Source organism: Morus notabilis, unplaced genomic scaffold, assembly GCF_000414095.1.
Source record: "Morus notabilis unplaced genomic scaffold, ASM41409v2 Scaffold1855, whole genome shotgun sequence".
In the NCBI taxonomy this organism is placed as follows: domain Eukaryota; kingdom Viridiplantae; phylum Streptophyta; class Magnoliopsida; order Rosales; family Moraceae; genus Morus; species Morus notabilis.
Genome location: NW_010365510.1, coordinates 14,166 through 37,129, shown reverse-complemented (window position 1 = coordinate 37,129; position 22,964 = coordinate 14,166). Strand labels below are relative to the sequence as shown.

The following is a 22,964-nucleotide window of genomic DNA, read 5'->3' as shown; positions in this document are numbered from 1 at the left end:
CTATAATCACAACGCTACTTGTAAACCAACAAGTCCGTCTCATGATTATAAAACTCTAGCGCTATTCCACTAAAAGCCTAGAGCTGCACTCTCGATTTATATAGTGTATTTATAAAGCTCTGATTAGCTCTAGTCTATGACTCAAAATATTATTGTATCATCCCCATAGGATATCCATAATCGACTTGAGGTCAAGTTCCTTTTTACCTTCCCGATTACATTTATCTTATGTTCCATTATCATACTATCGGAAAAATACTATTCGTATCATTACAAACAGTAAACCATTAGATAACACAGAGTAGTCCAATGGCTGAGCGCTCATATTTTCCAATCCACTGATAATGCATAAGAGGATATTATTGACTCTTTATAGGAGCTATGGATTCCACTATCTATGAATAACGAATCTACGCATACACGAGTCATACTCCCAATGTACCGGCAAGCGTACCTTTACATAATGTTAGGATGTCTCCCTTTAGTACATCAAAGGATACAAGTCAAGCATACGGGTTCATCATCCATCTCAGGATTAAGATGACAACATATAATTCGTCAAAAGTGAATTGTTTTATTCAAACAGAATTATTAATTAAAACAATTCAACTTTGGTCCGACCCAATATAGATTTCACCATTATAAACTATATCAATGTCTCTACTCATGGAGTCCCACCTCCAACGCTCAAGACAAGCCGTCTCCGTTAGGAAGTAGACAACACAACAATCTTAATATGAATAAAGCGCTCAACTTTATTCTCTCGATTGTGGATCATATGATTTAGACTATCATCTTTAGATTCTTGTCTTCCGCATGTTCTTCACATTACATGCATGACCTAAAGATTTAGAATGACAGTCTCAGACTTTCAGTTTGCTTATCATACATTCAACTAATGTGAACATAAAGGGAACAATACATAGATATATGAAATAAATAAATCTTTATTAATAGTCGAAATGTCTCAAAGAACATTGGTACATTTATTCCTAAAGGCATAAACGCTAACAATCTCCCACTTGCACTTAAGTGAGTAAGGCCTCAAAACTGGTTGAGCTAGTCATGCACGCAACAAATAAGGACCCCGTTCATTTTACCGATTCGAGTTTTGTTACAGTGAAAAGCTTTCAGAAATAGTCACATCTAACTTTTTTGTTACAGTAAAAAACTCTCACATAAAGTCACATCTCAACTCGAATTAAAAACTCGAATCAATGAATTAAACGGACCTAAGGATTATACCTTTGTATTACCAACTTATGCTAAAGGCAAACTGTTCATTTTAACCTATGAAATTTTGAGAATACTCTTAGTCATAAATCATTAATTCGATTTGATTATAAGGATATAAATATAAGTCATTAATCAGAAAGTGCATATTCGGAATTTCACACGTCAAAATAGACTATATTATGAACAGTATATATTTAACATAAATTCGTAATATAAATTAAGATCATGGAGCATTCAAGAGTTGAGATCACTCTGTGGAAGACAAAATCATTAGTTTCCTTGTAATAAAATATTGGAATTGGTTTGTGCTCTTTTTGTTAATGACTTGCTAGAAGTGGTTCTACGAACCAAGAAAAGCTATAAGACATACTAGAATGGAAAGACTTTGAACGAGCGAAAACATTACAGAAAGTTGGGACAGTGAGGCACTTAAGGTGCGTTTTGTAGATGGATTCAAAATTTAGTTCAGAATCAGTGTTTACTTATAGTGATTCTGAATTATGATTCTGAATCATGATTCAGAATCAGTGTTTGGGTTGGATGATTCTGAATCATGATTCAGAATCTGATATTATGTTTTAAACTAACTCAAATCATAATTCTAAAACCACCCCCTTTTGATTCAAGGTGATTCAAACTCCTGATTCTGAATTATAGATTTAAAATCATGATTTAAACCCAAAATCATGAATCATAATTTTAATTCTAGAATCATGATTAGAATCACATTGATTTAAATTCTCATGCCAAACGAACCCTAGCATCTAGAGTTTTCGAATTGGATAGATCAACAATGAGAATGACAACTACTTTTGCATCAGATTCCACAATCAAGTTTTCGAATTGGTTGATGACTTGTTAATGACTTAAGTGGATGTGTGTTCCTACAGTACAAGAGATAACACTTGGAAAACGTTTAACAAGTTGCAAAATAATGGTCCAACATAAAGGTACGCAGTTGGGGATTTGATAAATTAAACCGAACAAGTGCGACAATAGAGAGAAGGTAGAGAGCTAAGACAATTTCTCAATGTAGCTCAAGTCTTCACTACGGGGTATTAGCTAATTGTTCTTGTTGTTGCTGACTTTTCGTTCCACTACTTTAGGGTCATTTCTTGTTAATTCTCACATTATTTGTTGTATTTAATCCATTCTGTTATAATTTATGTTAAAAACATATTAAAAAAGAGAGTAATGTAGTCACGTAATCTTTCTATTTAAATTTCTGTTAAAATTAAACAGATAAAAACCACATCGCACCCTTAACCCTCTCTTTTTTCATCTTAATTTTAACAGAAATTCTTACAAAATGACTTAAATAGAACAAATACAAAATTCAAGAACAAATTGAGTTATGAAAATTTAAAGAGCAAAGTAAGGACGATACTAAAGTTATTAATCTTAAAACTTAAGAACAAGTTATGTTTCAAGGAGGGATGAATTGAATTAGGAATGTCAGGTTAATCAGTTTGGATGGTGTTTTCCATTTTGGATATTGCCCTTTATGTGTCGTTACTTGCTTAGGTTGTCGTTTACTAGTTTATTCCTTTCCCCTAAAACACCTTGCCGTTTGGGATCGGCTTTGGTTCTATTTGTATTCATTTGTAAGCCAGACGAAGCAGTTCAGATTTTTGCTAATATTGAGATATTGTCGAATACAATTGGGGTAGACCCGCCGTTTCTTCGTTTACGACGGATTTGGCTTAAATCTCCTCCATTCCGCTGCGTCATGTGCCTTGTCAAACTTCATTAACTAAACGAACAAAAGGATTGCGAAGTTAGTTTGAAGTCAAGCTCACAGCCCCGGCTCGTAAGCAAAAAATATGAAAATTCAGGTGCTCTCTACAAATACTGACACATGTGATGACTAAGTGTGTGTGTATATATATATATATATATAATATATTTAGGCTTATTAGATAATGTGTCATACTCTGTAACAAACTTGAAATGTATGGTTAAGTTATTCATTTATAGAAGTGAAGTAGTCGTTGAAAGGGATGCTCTCTGATTCATTACAAGTACTTAAAGGATGACAACTAAAGAAGATGATGATGATAATAAATATGTAGCTAGCTAAGGATTCACCAAATAAAACCTTACTATACACCACTACATTTCTGGCGTTGCAAACACACGCGCGCGCAAATAGAAAGAAGAAAAAAAAAACAGAGAAGAAGACAAAATAACTTGACAAATCAACCTCCTTTAGAGATTGTTGGAGAATTTGAGAGTAGAGGATGAAAAAAGTGTAGAAAACAAGAGAGCTTGAGACGTATTTTTTTCTTTTAAGGTTTTATTTGTCTCAACTTCTCAAAATTTGCTAATAAGTTTTAATGACAAATTACCTAAGACACGACAAACTCTTGAATACAATATCTAGTAAAAATATTATGCTCCAGAACAAGAATAAACTCTGTAAATTTTCTGGAGATTATAAAATGATAGAGGTGTTATTTCAATGAACACAATCATTTCAATTGTTATAACCATTCACATAAAAGTATCTCTTCAATGTAAATGTATCTTTTTACGTATTAATGCAACTATTACAACAAATATGATTGTTGCTAATAGGTATTCAAATATGTATGAAAACATATCACAAATAATTACAATTCAAATCACAAATCACACACACACAATTTTTTCTGCAATGGGCGCTGCATAAATGAAGTATCTGTTGCAGTATCCGTTGCAGCACACAACACTGAGCAAACTGCACCCAAGTGGTGCAGTTTGCGGGCTGCAGTGGACCAGCCCATGAGCATCCGCTGCAGCGGACGTGGAATACCAAATGCACCCAAAACTGTGCAGTTTGCCGGCTGCAGCGCAAAAAACCTCCGTAGATACGCTTACTAAGTTGTGTGACCTTTAATTCTTTAGTATTTGAGTGAGATATATTGCAATCTCTCTAATACCCACGGTCTTATAACAATGTAATAATATTAGCATGCAAAACAAACACACTCATTCAGAATCTTATTAGGATGTTATATGTATATGTATACGCATACGCCTTTCAAAAAAATGTGTATATATACGTAAATATATAAATATATGTATTTAGGGGTGAGTTTCACCCTATTTTTAGACAACTTAAGACCTTTGATGTTTCTTCTTTAATCTAGGTTAGAAGAGGTTGTAATAGAGCAGCTTATGAGGTTGCACAATGTCTCTTCACTTCTTGTAATGTTGGCTTTTTCTCTCTAGGGGAGGTAGGACCCGTATGGTAGCCAATTTTCCTCTCTAGGCAATTGGAACAATTTGGGGGCACTTTTAGGAATTGCAAAATTCTTGGAGAAAATAGAGTAAATCGTTCGGTTTATGCGTGAAGTAAATTGAGAAATCCTATAGTGATACCTTGACAGTTCAAATATCAACCAAAGCTTTTTCTAAAAATGAAAAAAGAGTTTCTCTTGTGAGACTATAAAAAATAAACTCAAATTTCTTATTTTTAGCCGCCAAATTTACAATAAAAAACTCTAAATCATATATATATATATATTAATAGAGAATTAAATTAATGTATTTAATTGTAATTATCTCTCCTAAGATTCTCTCCTAAAATAGGATATTCTGTTAATATCTTCCCTAGGTTACTTACCCGATTTTGTTAGATTTGTTAATATTAGTTACCGGATTCTTGTAACTAATTGATTCTCTTGTAATCCTACAAATACCTCCTAACATCAATGAAAATGATAGAGTGATATACCATTATTCATCACCTTCATTATCTCATATGGTATCAGACTGTCGTTCCTAACACTCCTCCCACCTCTCTTCCGCAAACCATAACCGCCGACATCACCATGGCCGCTGATCCTTGGATTATTGTCATCCCCAACCCAGGAAATCCAACCCAGAACCTTCAACTCATAAACATCTCCCATCAATCCATCATTAAACTGACCTCCACGAATTATATCGCTTGGAAACTCCAAATTGAGGCCATTCTCATCAGATATGACCTCTACAAATATATTGATGGATCTCATCCGTGTCCTCCTCCCACCATCACCGCCAACAACGTTGAAGCTCCCAATCCAGATTTTCTGCCATGGATTCGACAAGACAAACTCCTGTTTGGAGCCCTTGTTGGTTCCATCTCCCCCTCCTTCGTTCCTCTCATCCAGCAATCGGCCACTTCCTGCGCTGCATAGCTGACTCTTGCCAATACTTATGCTCGCCCGACTCGTGGTCACATAAAGCAGATAAAGGACCAGATCAAGAGAGCCACCAAGGGCTCTCAATCCGTTTCGGACTACATGCAGTACGTCAAGTGCCGGACTGATCAACTTGCTGCACTCGGCAAACCGATGGACCATGAGGACATCATTGAGAAGATCTTGGAGGGTCTCGATGATGACTATCGTCACATTGCTGATATAGTGGAAGGTAGGGACAACCCCATCTCGTTTGAAGAGCTTCATGAGAAACTCATCAACAGGGAACTGACTCTTCAGCAGTTGCAAGCCACCTCCTTCCCGCATCCTGCCATGGCAAACGTTGCGTCGACCAGGTATAATGGTTCACGCCGCTCCTCGTCACACTAGACGCAGCCTCCTCACTCCGCACCTCGACAACAGCCCTCTCGACCTCCGTAAGCCGCCACTCGCCAGCAGAGGCCTTATCTCGGCAAATGTCAAGGATGCCGCCAACAGGGGATGTCAAGGATGCCGCCAACAGGGTCACACTGTCGCTCAGTGTCCCCTATTTCAGCTAGTGCCCGTCTCTTCGCAAGGCGCGCCCGTCCTTTCGCAAGGCGTGTCACGCTCCACGCCTAATGGATCACATTGGCATCCGAAGGCACATGTTGCCACAGCATATGGTGCCGAGACCCCAACCTGACTCCTCGACAGTGGGGCATCTCACCATGTCACTGCTGATCTCGGCAACCTATCACTTCACGCTCCATACGATGGGTCTGACGACATTGAAATCGGTGATGGTACTGGGTTACACATTTCCAAAACTGGTTCCTCTTCCCTCAAAACATCCTCTCATACCTTTCAATTACATGATGTTTTATTTGTTCCTAACATGAAAAGAAATCTTATTTCCATCTCTCAATTCTGCAAAACAAACAATACATCAATTGAGTTCTTACCATCTTCTTTTCGTGTGAAGGATCTACTGTTAGGGGCAATACTGCTGGAAGGACAACCTAAAGATGGTGTGTATGAATGGCCGTCCTCACATCTCGCACCTCGTCCTTCAGCCCACTCCAGTGTCAAAGTGTCTTCCAGTGACTGGCATCATCGTCTTGGTCACCCATTTGAGTCAACACAACGGCATATCATTTCCAAATTTGGTCTAGCTTTAGATACTTCTCTTTCAAAGCAATTTCATTGTAAAGACCGTTTCTGCAGTAAAAGCCATAAATTACCTTTTTTTCAATCGTCTATTGTGTCTACTTCTCCTCTCCAAATTATTTATTCTGATGTGTGGACCTCGCTAATTCATTCTGTTGATGGCCACAAATACTATGTAATCTTTATGGATCATTTCACTCACTACATATGGCTTTACCCCCTTAAGCGTAAATCTGATGTTGTCACTATTTTTCCTCGATTCAAAGCCCTTGTTGAAAATTTCTTCAAAAAGAAAATAGTCACCTTCTACTCAGACAATGGGGGGGAATACATGGGTCTTGCCAAATCCACTGGTCTCGCCACATACTTATCCACAAACGGCATCTCGCACCTCACCTTGCCGCCTCACACTCCAGAACATAATGGTTTCTCGGAATGTAGACACCGCCACATTGTTGAAACAGGTCTTTCTCTTCTCTCTAAAGCCTCTTTACCACTCACCTTCTGGTCATATGCCTTCTCAACTGCTACCTACCTTATAAATCGACTTCCCACACCCACCCTTCATATGTCCTTTCCCTATCATAAACTCTTTCACTCACCACCCAACTACTCTAAGCTTCGAGCTTTTGGCTGTCTGTGCTATCTTTGGCTTCGTCCATACTCCCCTCACAAACTCGCCTCTCGCTCAACCCCTTGTGTCTTTCTTGGCTACTCTCTAACTCAGAGTGCCTATTTCTGTATTGACCCAAGCACTCAAAAGCTTTACATCTCGCGTCATGTTCGTTTCATCGAGTCTGAGTTTCCAATGTCTAAAGTCGATCTGCATCTCGCCCGTCCTGATGATTCGACATGCAACACCTGGCTCCCACAACATGTCATTCTCCCGGCTTCATACACAACATCCGAAGATTGTTCCAGCGGCTCCTCGCCAGTCGACTCCAACACACAAACGAATATGGTAGAACAACAAGCCTTGCCCCTCGCCCTACCTTTCCCTCTTCCCGACCCCCCACGCACTTCGCCTACTCCCACAACCACTTTGCCACCTCTACTACCCACCCCATTACCCGTACCTTGCTCTTCGCCAACTATCCCTTTAGACTTACCCCCACCTGTCCAAGCCTCAGAAAACCCATTACCAACACCCTCGATCCGTACCTCGCCTATTGCCACCCATTCCCGAAACAACATCCACAAACCAATCACAAAACTTAGCCTCTTGGCCCAACTCGCCTTAGAAATTGAACCCACATGTGTAACTCAGGCCATCAAAGATGGCAGATGGCGATAGGCGATGTCCGAGGAGTTTGATGCCTTGGTTCGTAATGGCACTTGGGAATTGGTACCTCCCAATGGGGTGCAAATGGATTTTTTGACTTAAGCGTTCACCTGATGGCTCTGTAGACAGGTACAAGGCTCGTTTAGTGGCAAAGGGGTTTCACCAACGACCAGGAGTGGACTACCATGAGACGTTTAGTCCGGTTGTAAAGCCGACCACAGTTCGTCTCGTCCTCTCGCTTGCCGTCAGCCGAGGTTGGGACCTTCGTCAGCTCGATGTCAACAATGCCTTTCTCCAAGGCACCCTCACTGAAGATGTCTTCATGGTTCAGCCTCAAGGTTTTGTTGATGCCGACAACCCACAGCATGTATGCAGATTGCGGAAGGTGATATACGGTCTCAAGCAAGCTCATCGAGCTTGGTACAATGAACTTCGCCAGTTCCTTCTCGCATCTCGCTTCTTGAACTCAGTTGCTAATACCTCCTTGTTCATTCTCAATGACAAAGGTATAACTATCATGTTACTTGTCTATGTTGACGACATCATCATCACAGGTAACAATGCGACATCAGTTCAGGACTTCATCTCAGTCCTCACTCGTCGCTTCTCGCTCAAAGACCTCGGCACACTTCAATACTTTCTTGGTGTTGAAGTTGTTCTTAGCCCTCAAGGTCTTCTCCTCTCGCAACGACGATACATAGCTGACTTGTTGGCTCGAACAAAGATGACTGATGCTCGCCCTGTTGCAACTCCGCTTGCCACCTCGCCCATCCTTACACTTCAGTCCGGTACGACTCTTACTAACCCAACCGAGTTTCGAGCTGTGGTAAGGAGTCTTCAGTATCTTTCTCTCACTCGTCCAGATATTGCCTATGTGGTTAATAAGCTTTCACAATACATGCATCGTCCGACTACCAACCACTGGAACGCCGCCAAGCGACTTCTTAGATATCTATGCGGCACCATTGATCATGGGATCATGTTACATCGCCAGTCGCCTCTCACTCTCCACGCCTACTCAGATGCCGACTGGGCAGGTAACAAAGACGACTTCACCTCCACCAGTGCTTACATTGTATATCGCGGGCGAAACCCGATATCCTGGAGCTCAAAGAAACAACGTACAGTAGCTCGCTCCTCAACCGAGGCCAAGTACCGGTCTGTCGCCTCGACAGCTGCCGAGGTGAGATGGATTACCTCTCTTCTCAGCGAACTTGGATTCACACTCTCACAACAGCCGGTAATCTACTGTGACAATGTGGGCGCAACAAATCTCTGCTCCAATCCGGTCTTCCATTCTCGCATGAAGCATGTGGCTCTTGACTTTCACTTCATTCATGAACAAGTTCAAGATGGCATCCTACGAGTCACTCATGTTTCTTCGACGGATCAACTAGCAGATGCACTCACCAAACCACTACCCCGCACGCGATTTCTTGACTTGCTGATCAAGATTGGTCTCTCCTCATGGAGCTCCAACTTGCGGGGGCATAATAGAGAATTAAATTAATGTATTTAATTGTAATTATCTCTAGGATTCTCCCCTAAAATAGAATATTCTGTTAATATCTTCTCTAGGCTACTTACTCGATTTTGTTAGATTTGTTAATATTAGTTACCAAATTCTTGTAACTGATTGATTCTCTTGTAATCCTACAAATACCTCCTAACATGAATAAAAAGGATAGAGTGATATACTATTATTCATCACCTTCATTATCTCATATATATATATATATATATATATATATATTCTTCTTTTACATTTTAATCATAATCAACGATAAGATATGAAACCCTACTGATGGGAAGGCCTATCGTAGAAACTCCAAAATGAAAAAGAAAAAGAATCAACCAAAGTTTATGCTCTCTTTTTTGCTTAAAGCACATCCTTCCAATTTCACTTCAATTGATTCGACTCCAACAACTGAACTTATAAACACATTCTGCGAGATACGCCGCAACATTTTAACTAAAGAGAAAAGTATTGGGTCAAAATTTAAGAAAATTCTACAATAAGGTACTAAATTATTACGAATGCAATTTTGAATCCATAAATTATATTAGAATCATACTAGATTGACCACACACACACACACACAAAAAGACAATTTAACAAAACTTGATAAAAATCGATTGAACCTGTGCCATAGGGAATTTTTTGTACCCTACAATAGAATATTCCGACTGCCAATAAACTACATTCAAAAGTAAAAACCTTGTTTCTTTTTAAGAATGAAAGACTCGCGGCTTTTAAGATATGAAGAAATAGGCCTATATCTAAAATCATTTATCTAGGACAGATTTAATCAAGGTTCATACGTGTTATATAGTATGTATACATACGCACACACAGAGATCATTTATAGCCCAGAAAAGCACGTAGAAACAGGCTTTCATAGTCGAATATGTTCAAAGCCACGTTTATAATGTCCATAAATACAAAGGTTTTTCTCAACAATCTTGTACAGTTCAGTGATTCACAACAAATTTCCATGTTCACACGGAAAACTTTACAAGGTTCACAGAGAAGATCTTGTGAAAATGTAGACTTCATCGTATCCCTTCCTGCAAATAAAATCAATATTCATAGATTGAGACCAAAAAGATAAATTTCAAAGCTAATTAATAACCCAGTTCCAAGAGCGTTTTGGGCATACCCTGCCTTCCCACAATATGTAGGACTGTAATTGTAAATGAGGTTGTCAAGCACTTTCTGAAGAGGTGGTCTGTTTAAAGACTTCCTCGCTTCACTGCACGACAAATATACGGTTGAAGTAAGAGTCGGCTTCTAACCATTATGCCAAGCAACGGCACTTGAGAAACATCGTTTCAGTTTCTCTTTTTGTTTTCCTTAAGACATTGGTCTTATTTAAACAAAAGACCATATAAAGAACAAAGAACACAACGCAATAATATGATGAAATATTGGTCTTCAAAATTTGTTAGTCTTTCGAGGCTGTGAGCCTGTTCTGAAGATGCAGACAAGCATTACTATAATACTGCAACAAATAATGAAATGCTAAAAACATTGTCCCTGACCGGAAACAAGTCTCGACAATCAGTATATCTCTAGGTTCTGACCTGACCAAAAAGTTTGCTACATGCTGGGTCACGTGAATGGCATCCTCAGAGTGTGGAATCTGTTTCAAGCCCCACTCGAAAGCATTTTTCTGCACAATACACGGCATGTTAGAGAGAGAGAGAGAGAGAGAGATTCAAAGGCATGATGGACTCATTATCAAATCTTCGAGCATTATAGACTTACAGTTACAATGCTTAAGCTGTAGCCTGTAACACTTGCACAATGTAAACTAAATGACTCCGAAGGTATTTGAAACTGAAAGTTAACCAAATACCCTTTAGCACCACTAAAGTTAATAACTCATTTGGCTCTGTTACCAACATATACTTTCTGAAACATTGAGTGCACATGCACATGTAAATCCATCATGTGTGAACTTTCAACTCTCCACTTTTTAATGGTTAGAACTTCTAATTGCTTATCTGAAGAGAAGAGGAATGAAAGGTTTCTTTAGTAATGTTGGCGATCTCTATAATGACAGCAAACTGACTGGGGCAAAGGATAATTGTTTGATACAGATGGAGGATGCATTAATATAATAACATTTTCTTAAGGCAGTAAAGATAATAGTATGTGAAGTTAGGGGTTTTCTGTGATACAGGTGGAGGCGCCATTAACTTTAAAACATTTTTGTCTCCTCTTGCTTGTTCAAAAACCATTGAACTTCAAAAGAACCAGAACCATCAGTATTGTACCTCCAAGATAAAACATGTAAGCGGGATTTCATAATGCTAAACAAATTGGCCTCACTGAGGACATGGAGAAGTCGAGTAATCAGTAGTCTCATAGCAAGAAAGAATAAATTCATAATAAGTTAAAAAAGAAAAAGGGGAAAATACTCTTGACCAACAAGATAATGGAAGGTTAAGTGGATGAAAGATTTTAGTGTTCATGCATTATGCACGACATGCTGAATAACACAGTATAGTAATACCTCTGGATGCCATTGAAATGCAGTCACAGGATAGTTATGTGCATGAACTGTGGAAACGTAGACCTGAAATTAATGATGAACATTGAATAAATGAGAATTGTTTTAGGGGGAAAGGAACTTTACTATTCCTTTGAAAGTATCGTGATTCTGAAGTAACAATGGAACAAGAAACTTCTTTCAGTACCTTATTATCTTCATCAGCACTGGTTGTCAATATCTTAAAGAATTGACAAAGATCACGGTTCTCCTGAAATCTTTCTGGTGAGATACCATACTGTAGCATTGAAAAGTTATTAGTTATGACAAAAATACAGTTTAATTTGCAAGAAATATATACAACATTAACAGCAAACAACAAGAAAAATGCATATTGCGCTCAAAACAATTAAACTTGGAAACACAATCAACAGAACCCATTATCATAAAACATCAAGCAATATCATAATGCAATAACCACTTCCTAATCTCCCTACCTCAAGATTTGGATCTTGGGAAAAGGAAAGGTGAGAGCAAAACAAAATAAAAAACAACAAAGACTGGGGGGAACATTCCAGTTCTGAGCTAGTTACTATAATCAGAAAATTTGGAAATATGAAGGGGAGAAAAACTGTACTTTTAAAATCAGTCTAAAGTTTTGAAAAATTTAAGACTACAACGTTGAAGAATTGATGCAGTCGTATAGCTTATCTTCAGGAAGTTTATCTTTAATTATTTACATTTTAAATTGGGCCTTATATTTAGGACAGTTCTTTTCTATGATAAGCTTTAGGATTCGGATTTCGAATTCAATTAGAGATAGGATTTCCTTTTAATGATAATATTTAGGATTAGGAATTCAAGCTACATCAAGAATGAATTATGAATAGATCATAATTTGCTATCAAGGTAGATAAAAGTTTTCAAGAATTCGAACTCACTTTATGGTTTTGCATGATGAGACAATCCGTACTCAACTTTCTAAGCAAATCTGGAGGAAATCTGCAAAGATAATAATTAAAAAAATGAAAGAAAACAATAATGACTTGAAGAACTTTGAGTGGGTGCGAAGAATATGCTCATAAATGTACATATTGTTTGCTCCTATTAGTGTCCAATACAACACATGAATTGTGAAAAATCTGATAAAAAACATATACCTCTGAAATACAGTTCCTTCAATATTCACGTTCTGCGTAAACTGTAGCGTAGACGCCATATCTGATGCACTGAATGATTCAAGAATTTTGTTGTCCTGTTATCAAGAACAAGTTTATCAGCCACAAAATCAAAGAACGCAGACAATCAAAGAAGTATTGAAGCAATTTCTCATGAAAATAATTCAGAAGCTGAAAAAAATTCACCACCATTAGTTAAAGTGAGTAAGGTGATTCAAAACCAATGGACAACTATGACCTAGCAGACCAACAAAAGAGAAGTTATTAGCCAAAGAAAAGCAAAGAGCATAGTGAAAACGAAAGAGAGAATTGTGCCGTTGAATAATTTTGTATTGGAGGCTGGATGCTTAACCAGCTCACTGACAGGATATTTTCAGATTGGATTAAAAAAGGCAGGAATAACAAAGAAACAACCCCTTCCCCAAACCAAAAAGGCTTTTCCAAACAAGAACCGTCGGTCAACAAAAGAATTCCACAAATAAGGCAAATCGATGTTGATCTCTCGTTTTCTTCCAAAATTGATCTCGTCTTCGAATTCTCCTTGTTTTCTTCTTTCGATTGATCCTAAGTTAGTTGTTTTTCATCTATCATATCTGATCTGGGAAAATGAAATTCGCTTTTTGGGAAATTTTTCGTATTGGATCCGGGTACAAATAGAGTTGTGGAGAGGGATCCAACTCTGACGATGGTGGAGTTGTGGATTGAAACTTGTTCAGCATTTCTATGACATCGATACGAGGATGATCTGTAGTCAGGCAGTCTCACCGATCATAGTCGATATTCTCTACACTTCTCGTGTTGGGATTAGAGGTATTTATACGCAGCATTCTTCTAGTATCAAAGTTTTTTTACTGATTTGTTTGTAATGTATAGTTTTTTACTGCCAATAATTGCAACATCCTCTTGTTTTGAACAAAAAACTGACAACACATATTTTCCTTTTCATTTGCTTCGGATAGTTTTCACTTTTTTACTATTTTAGTATTATTTGAAGAATTATACAATCTTTTTTCTCATTGTTCTATCCTCCTGAGGCAGATTCTCTTCTGAATCTTTTACCTCTTTCTATTTTGACTACATTGTTTTTATTAGATTAATATCATGTATCTAACTTTGATACTTTACTTACTGTCGATTATATGTTTGTTATTACTTCCCCCTGAACACACTTGTCTCTGCTCTTAGGTTTATTAGATTCAAATGTTTGTATAATTTATTAGTACCGCTTTTTATATGAATAATTCTCTTGAGACTGTCTCCTTTAACCTTGTCTTATTTTGTTTCTATTATTTTCATTGCTTTTATTATTTATTTACCCAGTACCCTTATGATCTCTCTTCCATAAAGTTCATCAATCTCCTCTTGTAAGAGTTAAATAGTCTTCCTTATTGGGAGTTTCAACTTTATTAGCCATTAATTTTCTCTCAAGTCTTTCAAGATATTTTGCTGCTTCAATCTTACACCTTATCCCCTATTGTATTTCATTTAAATACTTCATCAATCTCTTCTTGTAAGAGTTAAATAGTCTTCCTTATTGGGAGTTTCAACTTTACTTGCCATTAATTTTCTCTCAAGTCTTTTAAGATATTTTGCTGCTTCAACCTTATCCCCTATTGTATTTCATTTAAATACACTTTTTTTCAAAATCTTCTGTTATTCTCATACTATGCTTACTGAAAAAGTTAATTCTATCTTTTATATATATGAATGATTTTCGTTTAAAAGCAGTTTCATGACCTCTTCCCTCTGTTTTTACAAATAAAATATTTTAAATTTCCCTCCTAATACAATAACTGCCTATATTCAGTTACTCACTGATATCTGTTTTGTATTTTAAAATTTTTATGTAAACGTTAACTCTACTCAAAATAGCTGCCTTCCTTCAGTTAACCCCAGATTTCTGTACCAAATTTTTACAATTCAAAAAATTATTAAAAATTAAAATATAAGTTAGTTATTACCTCTTTTTAAGACAACTGCCTTTAACAGTTATTCTCATAAATCCCTATCCAATTTTCAAAATTTAATAACTGCTACTCTTCTCCGTAATATTGCGTCTATTCAAACTTTAATAACTGTATCTTGATTTTAGTTTGGTTATAATTTTCCTTCTTGAGTTTTTACATTTTCTATGTATTTCAAATAAGGAGATATGGAGGTTTATAGGGAAAGTCTAAACAACCTTCCTTTACTTCCAACCTCAGCCAAGCAGCAAGCAGCATTCACCTCATTGGATTATACATTTTCAACGTCTCTGTTATGGTATTAGCCTTTTTATACGACTAACTGGAATTTTTAACTTTACAGAAAAGTCAATCTTTCTCACCTTTTTAATATTGATTTTGATTATGTTTCAATTCCTTTATTTATAGTTCTCCAATTTTTTCAAGTTCAGTTTGATGTCTCCAACAACTTTTTGATCCTTGATCTTTATCATGTCTTATTTCTTCTTCCATACAGTTAGATAAATCCTATGTGTTGTTTAACATCACATGATTTATTCTTGCTTGTTCCTTGGATAGAAAAAGGCATGAATGGTTGGATTTCTTTCCATCGTGGATTGTATCTATTTCAGGCACTTTCCGTTTACTAAAAAAAAAAAAAAAACTTCCCCAAACCACACCCACCCACCCCTCCTTCTCTGTCTCAAACGATGATCTGTAGCATTTATTTAAAAAAACAAAAACAAAATAACAGTTTTTTTGTCCTCCTTTTGACAGTTGAATCACACAGAAGTATCATCAGAAGGACAGAGAACAAATTCTAAAGCAGCATGTTAGACATTCCTACGTTCAGATTAAAAATAAGGGAAGCATGAAAAGATAACAAGAATTGTTAGTCCTTCCAAATCAGAATAAGGAGAAGGATGACTTACCTTGCTGATAATCATTGTTAGAATTTCAAAACCTAAGCAGATGGCATACAGTGGGAAATATTCTCCAGCGTCATTCCTCTCCAAAACTTTCTGCAGAAACCAAATCATAGGACAGAATTAGAACTACAACACAGGGTCCAAAATTTCGGATACATATATATATTATACATGTATAAACAGGAAGTTGGATAACTGTTTTCCACCAAAGTAGACGAATTCATGAAAATACTGCTGAACTGAAATTCCCTTTTGAAATTTAAGTTAAGGAAAATATAGTTTGATGGGGCTGCTAAGGTTCAGAATGCCCACTCTAGAAATACGCACTAGTTAAGGAGTAAATCAAAATGTTATACATATTCATCCGGTAAACAATTACCTTAAAAATTCTCTCAACAATTTCATAGTAGGGACCAGTTTTAGCCCAGCCTCCAGTGAAAAGTACTCCATTTACAAGATTAAGCTTCTGCAATACAGCTGAATTGCATTAAGAAACTGAAAATATAACTAGGACAGGACAGATTATCGCCAAAACTAACAGAAGTAACAGAACATAAACTCGTCTGCAGTAAATGAAGGTAACACATAGGATTTAATTTCACAAAAGGGCTGCACTTTTTCAACAATTATTAATCCCAAACTAACTTAGCAATAATAATCTTCAATGTGTACAGGATTTGTAAAAAGTAGGATAAATAGGGAATTGAGATTGTCCTATCACTTTGATTATATATCTCAATTAAATTTAATCTCATTTTTATAGTCTTTTATACTAACTGCCCGTCTATAAAATATAAATAAGCTTGATTTCTCCCCCTAAAAAAAAGGAAAAAAAAAAAAAAAAACAACAACAACTCGATTATGCTAACACCACAGACTATTGTTGACTGAATTGTCAGACCATTGAATCATTCCCTCTCTTGATTCTATTCTCTTTCCATAATTGTTCTATTCCATTTTATCATTTCTCTATACAACTGAATCCAATTATAAAAATTGTACAAATTATAGCACACAAAGAAATAGAAAATTTATACATATATATGTATATTCTCATCCATATAGACACTCACACATATATAAGTATATTCATAAAACATATATAACTAGGAGGACTCACCTGGAAAATGATTTCGGGAGGCTCGTTATAGATAATAGGAATAACGCGAGCCCCAGCAGACTCGACGAACTTGACATAAGAAGCGGCAATGTAGGAGGCCGAGGAAGCGTTGCTAAGGCGACCGGAGGCGCCGTCGCCGGGGTGACTGACGATGCCGATGACGGGGCGGTAGTTGAGCTTGGGGTCCGACGCCGGACACCTCGGCGGCGAGTCGCGATTGAGTTGACTCGGCAGGAGGATCGACTCCGGCTGGGCCTTAGCGGGCCCAAACTCCTTAGACAACGAAATCAGGAACGGAATCCAGAGGTAGCTCCACATCTCCGAGAGGCGAGAAGCCGACGACGAAGGCGACGAAGGCGACGAAGGCGCGGCGGCGGAGAGAGAGACAACTTCGGCAGGGATATCGGCGGCGGAGGCGGAAGAGTGAAGAACAACGTCGGAGGGCTTGCCGGCGGCGGTGGAGAGGGAGTTAGAGATGAGGTGGGAGGGCATCGGAGAAGAATGGAGATGGAAAGCGAGGGCTTCTCAGGTGCTGGTGAGGGTTAGGGTTTGGCATGGAGGAGGAGAAGAAGAAATTGCAGAGAAATTGGTGAGGGTTGGAAAATTGAAGAGAAAATGGAGGATCGGAAAATTGACCGAGAGGTTACTTAAAAGGGTCTTTCCTTGGGACTTTTTTAAGAGAGGACGTTTTAATCTCTCCTTTGAAAAGGACGTTAGTGGGGTCCAGCTAGCCTAAAGAAGAAGAAAGTTACATCATATAAAATTTATGAATATGCAGCCTGCAGCGCGGGCCCACCGTCCTCGCCTTCCGCACACTATGTTATTTGTCTGCATTTTCTGGTAGCCTCTCACGTTGATTACGTCAAATATTAGGACAAATTTTAAAAAGTATTAATTTTTTTGGATTAACATCGCAAATAGTCATGAGGTTTATCCATAATGTTCATGATTTTTAATGTATCCCGTTTAAATTACGTTTATTTTATTAATTTGAGTTTAGAATTTAAATTTTATTACAGTAAAGATTTTTAAAAATAGTCACATTTAATTTTTTTGTTATAAAAAAAGCTCTCATATAAAGTCATATCTCAATTCTAATTAAAAATTCTAATCAACGAACTGAACGGACATTTAGTCTTTAAGGCTACATTCTATTATAGTTTCAGCTCTTCTACTATTTATGGGGACGTTTGATACGCAATAATTAATAGAAATCGTGTTCTTGAAAAAATGGTAGAGAGTAATATGATTTTCAATAATAATATATTATTATATTTGGTTCTATATAAGAATTTTGTCTCAAATTTTTAAAAATAATACATTATTGTGTTTAATTGTGTATTAAAATATTATATATTAAAAAACATATTTTTTTAAATGAATTACAATTCACTAATATTTTTTAAAATATTTAACCCATAACATTAACACTAATATTTTTTAAATACTTTTTAAATATATATATAAAAAATACTAACAATTTTAAAATTAATAAAAATCAAATAAGTAAGTTTATTAATTGAATATAAAAAAAAAGAATATCACTCACCCTCGCGATCTCTCTCCCTCTCACCACCAATCTCTCTCTCCATCTCTCTCTCTCTCGCGGCCAGTGAGGTCTAGATTTCACACCACAAATTCGACGAGGTATGTCTTTCACGCGACGGAGGGCGGCGAGGTTTGGGTTTCATGGAACGAAGGCAGGTGGGGTTTGGGTTTCGTGGAACAGAGGGCGGTGGTTTCTAGGTTTTGCGGCACAGAGGCCGACGGGGTCTAGATTTCACAAGACAGAGGTCGGCACGGTCTAGGTTTCGAGTGACGGAGGCCAACAGGATTTGGGTCTCGTGCAACAAAGGTCGGCTCGATTTGGGTCTCGTGCAACGGAGGCCGCGGGTGGTGTTCGATGGTGATTGGGTTGCATGATGATTGCTGGCACGGAGCTGGGTTGGTCATGGGACGTTGGCAAGGGACTTGATTGGTTGTTTGATGCTGGTGACGTAGGGCGACAAGGTGGGGGCCGTGTGGCTGTAGATGTGACGACTGGCAGAGATGTGGGACGGTGGCCGTAAAGATGGGTGTAGTGGTGTGGCTGTAATGATGGTGACTATTGGTTGTTGGTGAGATTCCCACCTTCTTAGGATTCCGCATCTAAATATCACCTTTTTAGGTGGTATTTAAATTATCCCAAAATGAGAGAAAGTGAATCCTGTGGGATTTACTTTCTTGAGAATCTAAAAATTGTAAGTCTTATACCAAACGCGGTAATTGTTTAATGTCCAAAAGTGATATTCACAAGCGGTCGATTGTAGCACAGAAGGGCGGTCGTATCCACAAAAAGATAACAAAATAACAAGAAAATTAGCAGAATAAGAGCATTAGAGAAAAATAAATAACAACTGAATTAAAGGAAAATAAGAGTTTTTGAGATTTTTGTTGTAAATAAAATGGATAGAAGATTTGTGTGGAAGAACTTCAATAGTAAAAACGGTAAGGTGTCGAGAATCCCTAATGTTTCGCTCACCAATTCAAGTTTTGATTCACAAAATAAAAGAATCGAATAAATTAAATCTCTATGTTGACTCCGAAAATATTATTATTACAAGTTATTCAAAATCGACAATATATCAATTTAACAATATTGCAGTAAAAGACAATTTGTAAAATAATTTGAATAACAAAACAATACATGACATAATTACATAAGAAAAGCGTGACTGAACTTATATAAAAATTGGCACACAATATTTTGAAAAGTAAAAGAAAGATATGTGAGATTTAATTCATTCAAATATTAAACTTTACAGAACAAGGAATCAAAAACCCGAATTGGGTCACTAACAAAAGTTCATCTCTAACCTCACCAAAAGAACTCTAGCCTAGCTTGCAAAAACATTCTCACAAGTTCTAGAGAGAAAATATGAGAGTGACAGCAAGACGACAGAAAACTGAATATTCAAAGCTTCCAAAAACCTTAGCCTAACCCTCTTATTTATAGTGTTCAGAGGTTGCTTGTCAAATAAGAAAACAAATCATAAAAATAGAAAATTACAAAAGAAAATGAAACAAAATAAAATTACATATAAATTAGGAGAAATCATATATATATATATAATTTAGGGAAGAAATCTAGCCAATTTGCTCTGATTTTAAAGGAGAAATTCGGATCCAACCCCCTCAGACACGTGTCAAAGCTGGGTTGGAGGAAGTGGACTGAAATTCCACGTGTCGCGTGCGGAGAAGAGGAAGGGCGCTGGCAGACAAAGGGAGCTGGGGTCTGCGGAGAACATCTATCACGCTTGGAGAATAAGGCAGGCTGGCATTGCAGGTGTGGGACCCACGCGGAGGAACACTTTTAACGCGTTATGGCTTGCTCGTCGAAGAAACGCGCCTTAATGGTTAGGCTGTGCAAGATGTCTAATTAAAACTTGTACGGCCATAAGATTTGGCCATCGATCTTGACTTCCAATTTTTAGTTTCACAACTTTTGTAACGTGCTACACACGTATTACTTTATTGGAGACACCTGAAAGTTTATTATTTACCGAATAATAAGAAATTCATTTATACTAACTATTTAAGGATTTTTTTGACAACAAAAATTAAGTAAGGACACTTGAAGAAATTTATTTTAATCAATTAAAAATAAAATAGGAATACGTGTGAAAAAAGTACTCTAAAAAATAAAGTGAGAAACAATATATTTTTAAAAAACACAAAAAAATAAAATGTAAAAAAGATTCAAAAAATAAAAAGGGAAAAAAATATAAATAAAAGAGCTGCCAAGCGACAACTCTATAAAAAAGAACTTTAACTCTTTTATGTATTATTAGATTGTTAGATTAGCTATATTAGAATTGAATTCCATAAATGTGAAATTCCAATAGCTAACAAAAAGAGAGACAAGAAAGGGAAAACATGTTTTTCTCTTTTTTTTTCTTTTTCCTTTTCTGAAAAGTGTTCGTACTCTATGCTAATTTCCTTTCTCTTCTCATTCTACCTTGACTTTCTGGTGGACAAAAAGAAAAAGAGAAATCAATGATGACATAATAGCAATAAGGAGCGCATACATAAAGGTGAAAAGCCTTACTTGCAGATCAAGTGTCAAAGAGAGACCTTAGCATTGTCTAGCATCTTTCTACCTCTTGCATACTTTTAGCTTTTAGTGTTATAGGTGCTCATCACTTATGGTCATGGAGATCGTAACAAGGATCTTAAGCTTAAACCTTTCTAATGTGCAGGGTCCTCTACTAGAGGCAAGCACAGAGCAGCACTGTCTAGCGTCTTTCCGCCTCTTGCGTACTTTTAGCTTTTAGTGCTACAGGTGCTCATCACTTATAGTCATGGAGATCGTAGCAAGGATCTTAGGCTTAAACCTTTTTGATGTGCAGGGTCCTCTACTAGAGGCAAGCACATAGCATACTGAGTCAGGAAGAGAAGTGATTATGATATAAGAAGAGGAGCTCAGAATTTTAGAGGAGAAGTAAAGCTGTTTAGAAACTCATATTTTTATTGAGCAAACTTGTTTATACAAAGTTCTCTTGGTTGAAGGACTTCTGCCTTCTCAAGAGAATAGCCTCGCCTTATATAGTTGAGGCAGCACACAAATGACTCTGATCTTATCTGACAGGATAAGATTTACACTATTAACCTTTTGACTTATGTGACAAGAAAACAAAAGACTTTAAGTAAAACGGATTTCTACTATTCCGCCTGTGACGAATTAAACAAGGATAAGGCCACTTTCGGTGGAGTGGCAGACAAGCTATTATTCTACTTTTGACTTAGACGGAAGAGGACAAGCTTCTGTACAGAGAGGACAGCTGAGAGGGTCTATGATTAACGCCCAAAAGTGATATTCACAAGCGGTCAATTGTAGCACAGAAGGGCGGTCGTATCCACAGGGAGATAACAAAATAACAAGAAAGACTAATAGAATAAGAGCGTTAGAGAAAATTGAATTAAGGAAAAATGAGAGTTTTTGAGATTTTTGTTGCAAATTAAATAAAAAGGAGAAACGATTTGTGTTGAAGAAAACGGTAAGGTGTCGAGAATCCCTAATGCTTCGTTCACCAATTTCAGTTTTGATTCACAAAATAAAAGAACTGAATAGATTAAATCTCTATGTTGACTCCGGAAATATTATTATTACAAGTTATCTAAAATCGACAATATATCAATATGACAATATTACAGTAAAAGACAATTTGCAAAATAATTTGAATAACAAAACATTGCATGACAGAATTACATAAGAAAAGCCTGAACTTATATAAAAATTGGCACACAATATTTTGAAAAGTAATAGAAAAATAGATGAGATTTAATTCATTCAGATGTTGAACTTTACAGCACAAGGAATCAAAACCCCGAATTGGGCCACTCAACAGAAGTTCATCTCTAACCTCACCAAGAAAACTCTAGCCTATCTTGCAAAACATTCTCACAGGTTCTAAAGAGAAAATATGAGACTGACAGCAAGACGACAGAAAACTAAATATTAAAAACTTCCTAAAACCTTGTTCGGATTGATCACCAACTCAGACACGTGTCGCAACGTGATTGGAACTGAGGAGTAAGGCCGCCACGTGTCGCGCGCGGAATGGAGGAAGTCTGCTGGCAGTGGTCAGGCGACGAGGGAAGCTGGCCGACACTGGGGATAAAACTGAGACGCGCTTAACTACTACGTAGGAAGCATGTGCGCCCTGAGAGTTGGGCGTCCTGGTGACGCGCGAGGCATGAGATGGCTGAAAGAAACGCGCGCGGATTCCTGCGCTGAGTGGTAGGGTCCACGAGCTGATGTTGGCTCGGCTAAGCTACTCGGCTCTCTCTCTTTGTGATCGGCTTGTGCGGCTCGGCTGAGAGCTTGGCTCCGAGTGGTTTGAAAACATGGCTTCATGGCTTATTCTTGTGTAGTTTTTTTATACTGCTTTCATCTGTAAATAATTAAGCAAAAACTAGAAAAA

General features: G+C 37.3%; 1 protein-coding gene across 2 annotated transcripts; it reads right to left on the bottom strand.

Annotated features, from left to right (window-relative positions):
* Window positions 1–10,140: 10,140 nt before the first annotated feature.
* Window positions 10,141–17,683, bottom strand: LOC21386200 (gamma-glutamyl hydrolase 2). 2 transcript variants are annotated; one of them, XM_024172369.1, is made up of 11 exons: window positions 17,002–17,683; window positions 16,261–16,347; window positions 15,885–15,974; window positions 12,992–13,086; window positions 12,773–12,833; window positions 12,040–12,129; window positions 11,856–11,918; window positions 11,105–11,176; window positions 10,921–11,009; window positions 10,497–10,589; window positions 10,141–10,404 (listed from the first exon to the last, which is right to left on the bottom strand). In XM_024172369.1, the coding sequence occupies exons 1-11, from the start codon at window positions 17,491–17,493 to the stop codon at window positions 10,359–10,361; spliced, it is 1,278 nt and encodes a 425-aa protein (XP_024028137.1). In that variant the 5' UTR covers window positions 17,494–17,683; the 3' UTR covers window positions 10,141–10,358. The 2 variants fall into 2 exon arrangements, with proteins under 2 accessions (XP_024028137.1, XP_010106571.1); XM_010108269.2 differs by lacking the exon at window positions 11,105–11,176 and having other exon boundaries at window positions 17,002–17,682.
* Between the last annotated feature and the right edge of the window lie 5,281 nt (window positions 17,684–22,964).

Excerpts from the sequence above, each read along its gene's own strand:
- LOC21386200 (XM_024172369.1), bottom strand. The coding sequence starts at position 17,493 with ATGCCCTCCCACCTCATCTCTAACTCCCTCTCCACCGCCGCCGGCAAG. Across the intron at positions 16,348-17,001 it reads CTCCCGAAATCATTTTCCAG|AAGCTTAATCTTGTAAATGG; the intron begins GTGAGTCCTCCT and ends GCTGTATTGCAG. Across the intron at positions 11,919-12,039 it reads GTGCTGATGAAGATAATAAG|GTCTACGTTTCCACAGTTCA; the intron begins GTACTGAAAGAA and ends CATTAATTTCAG.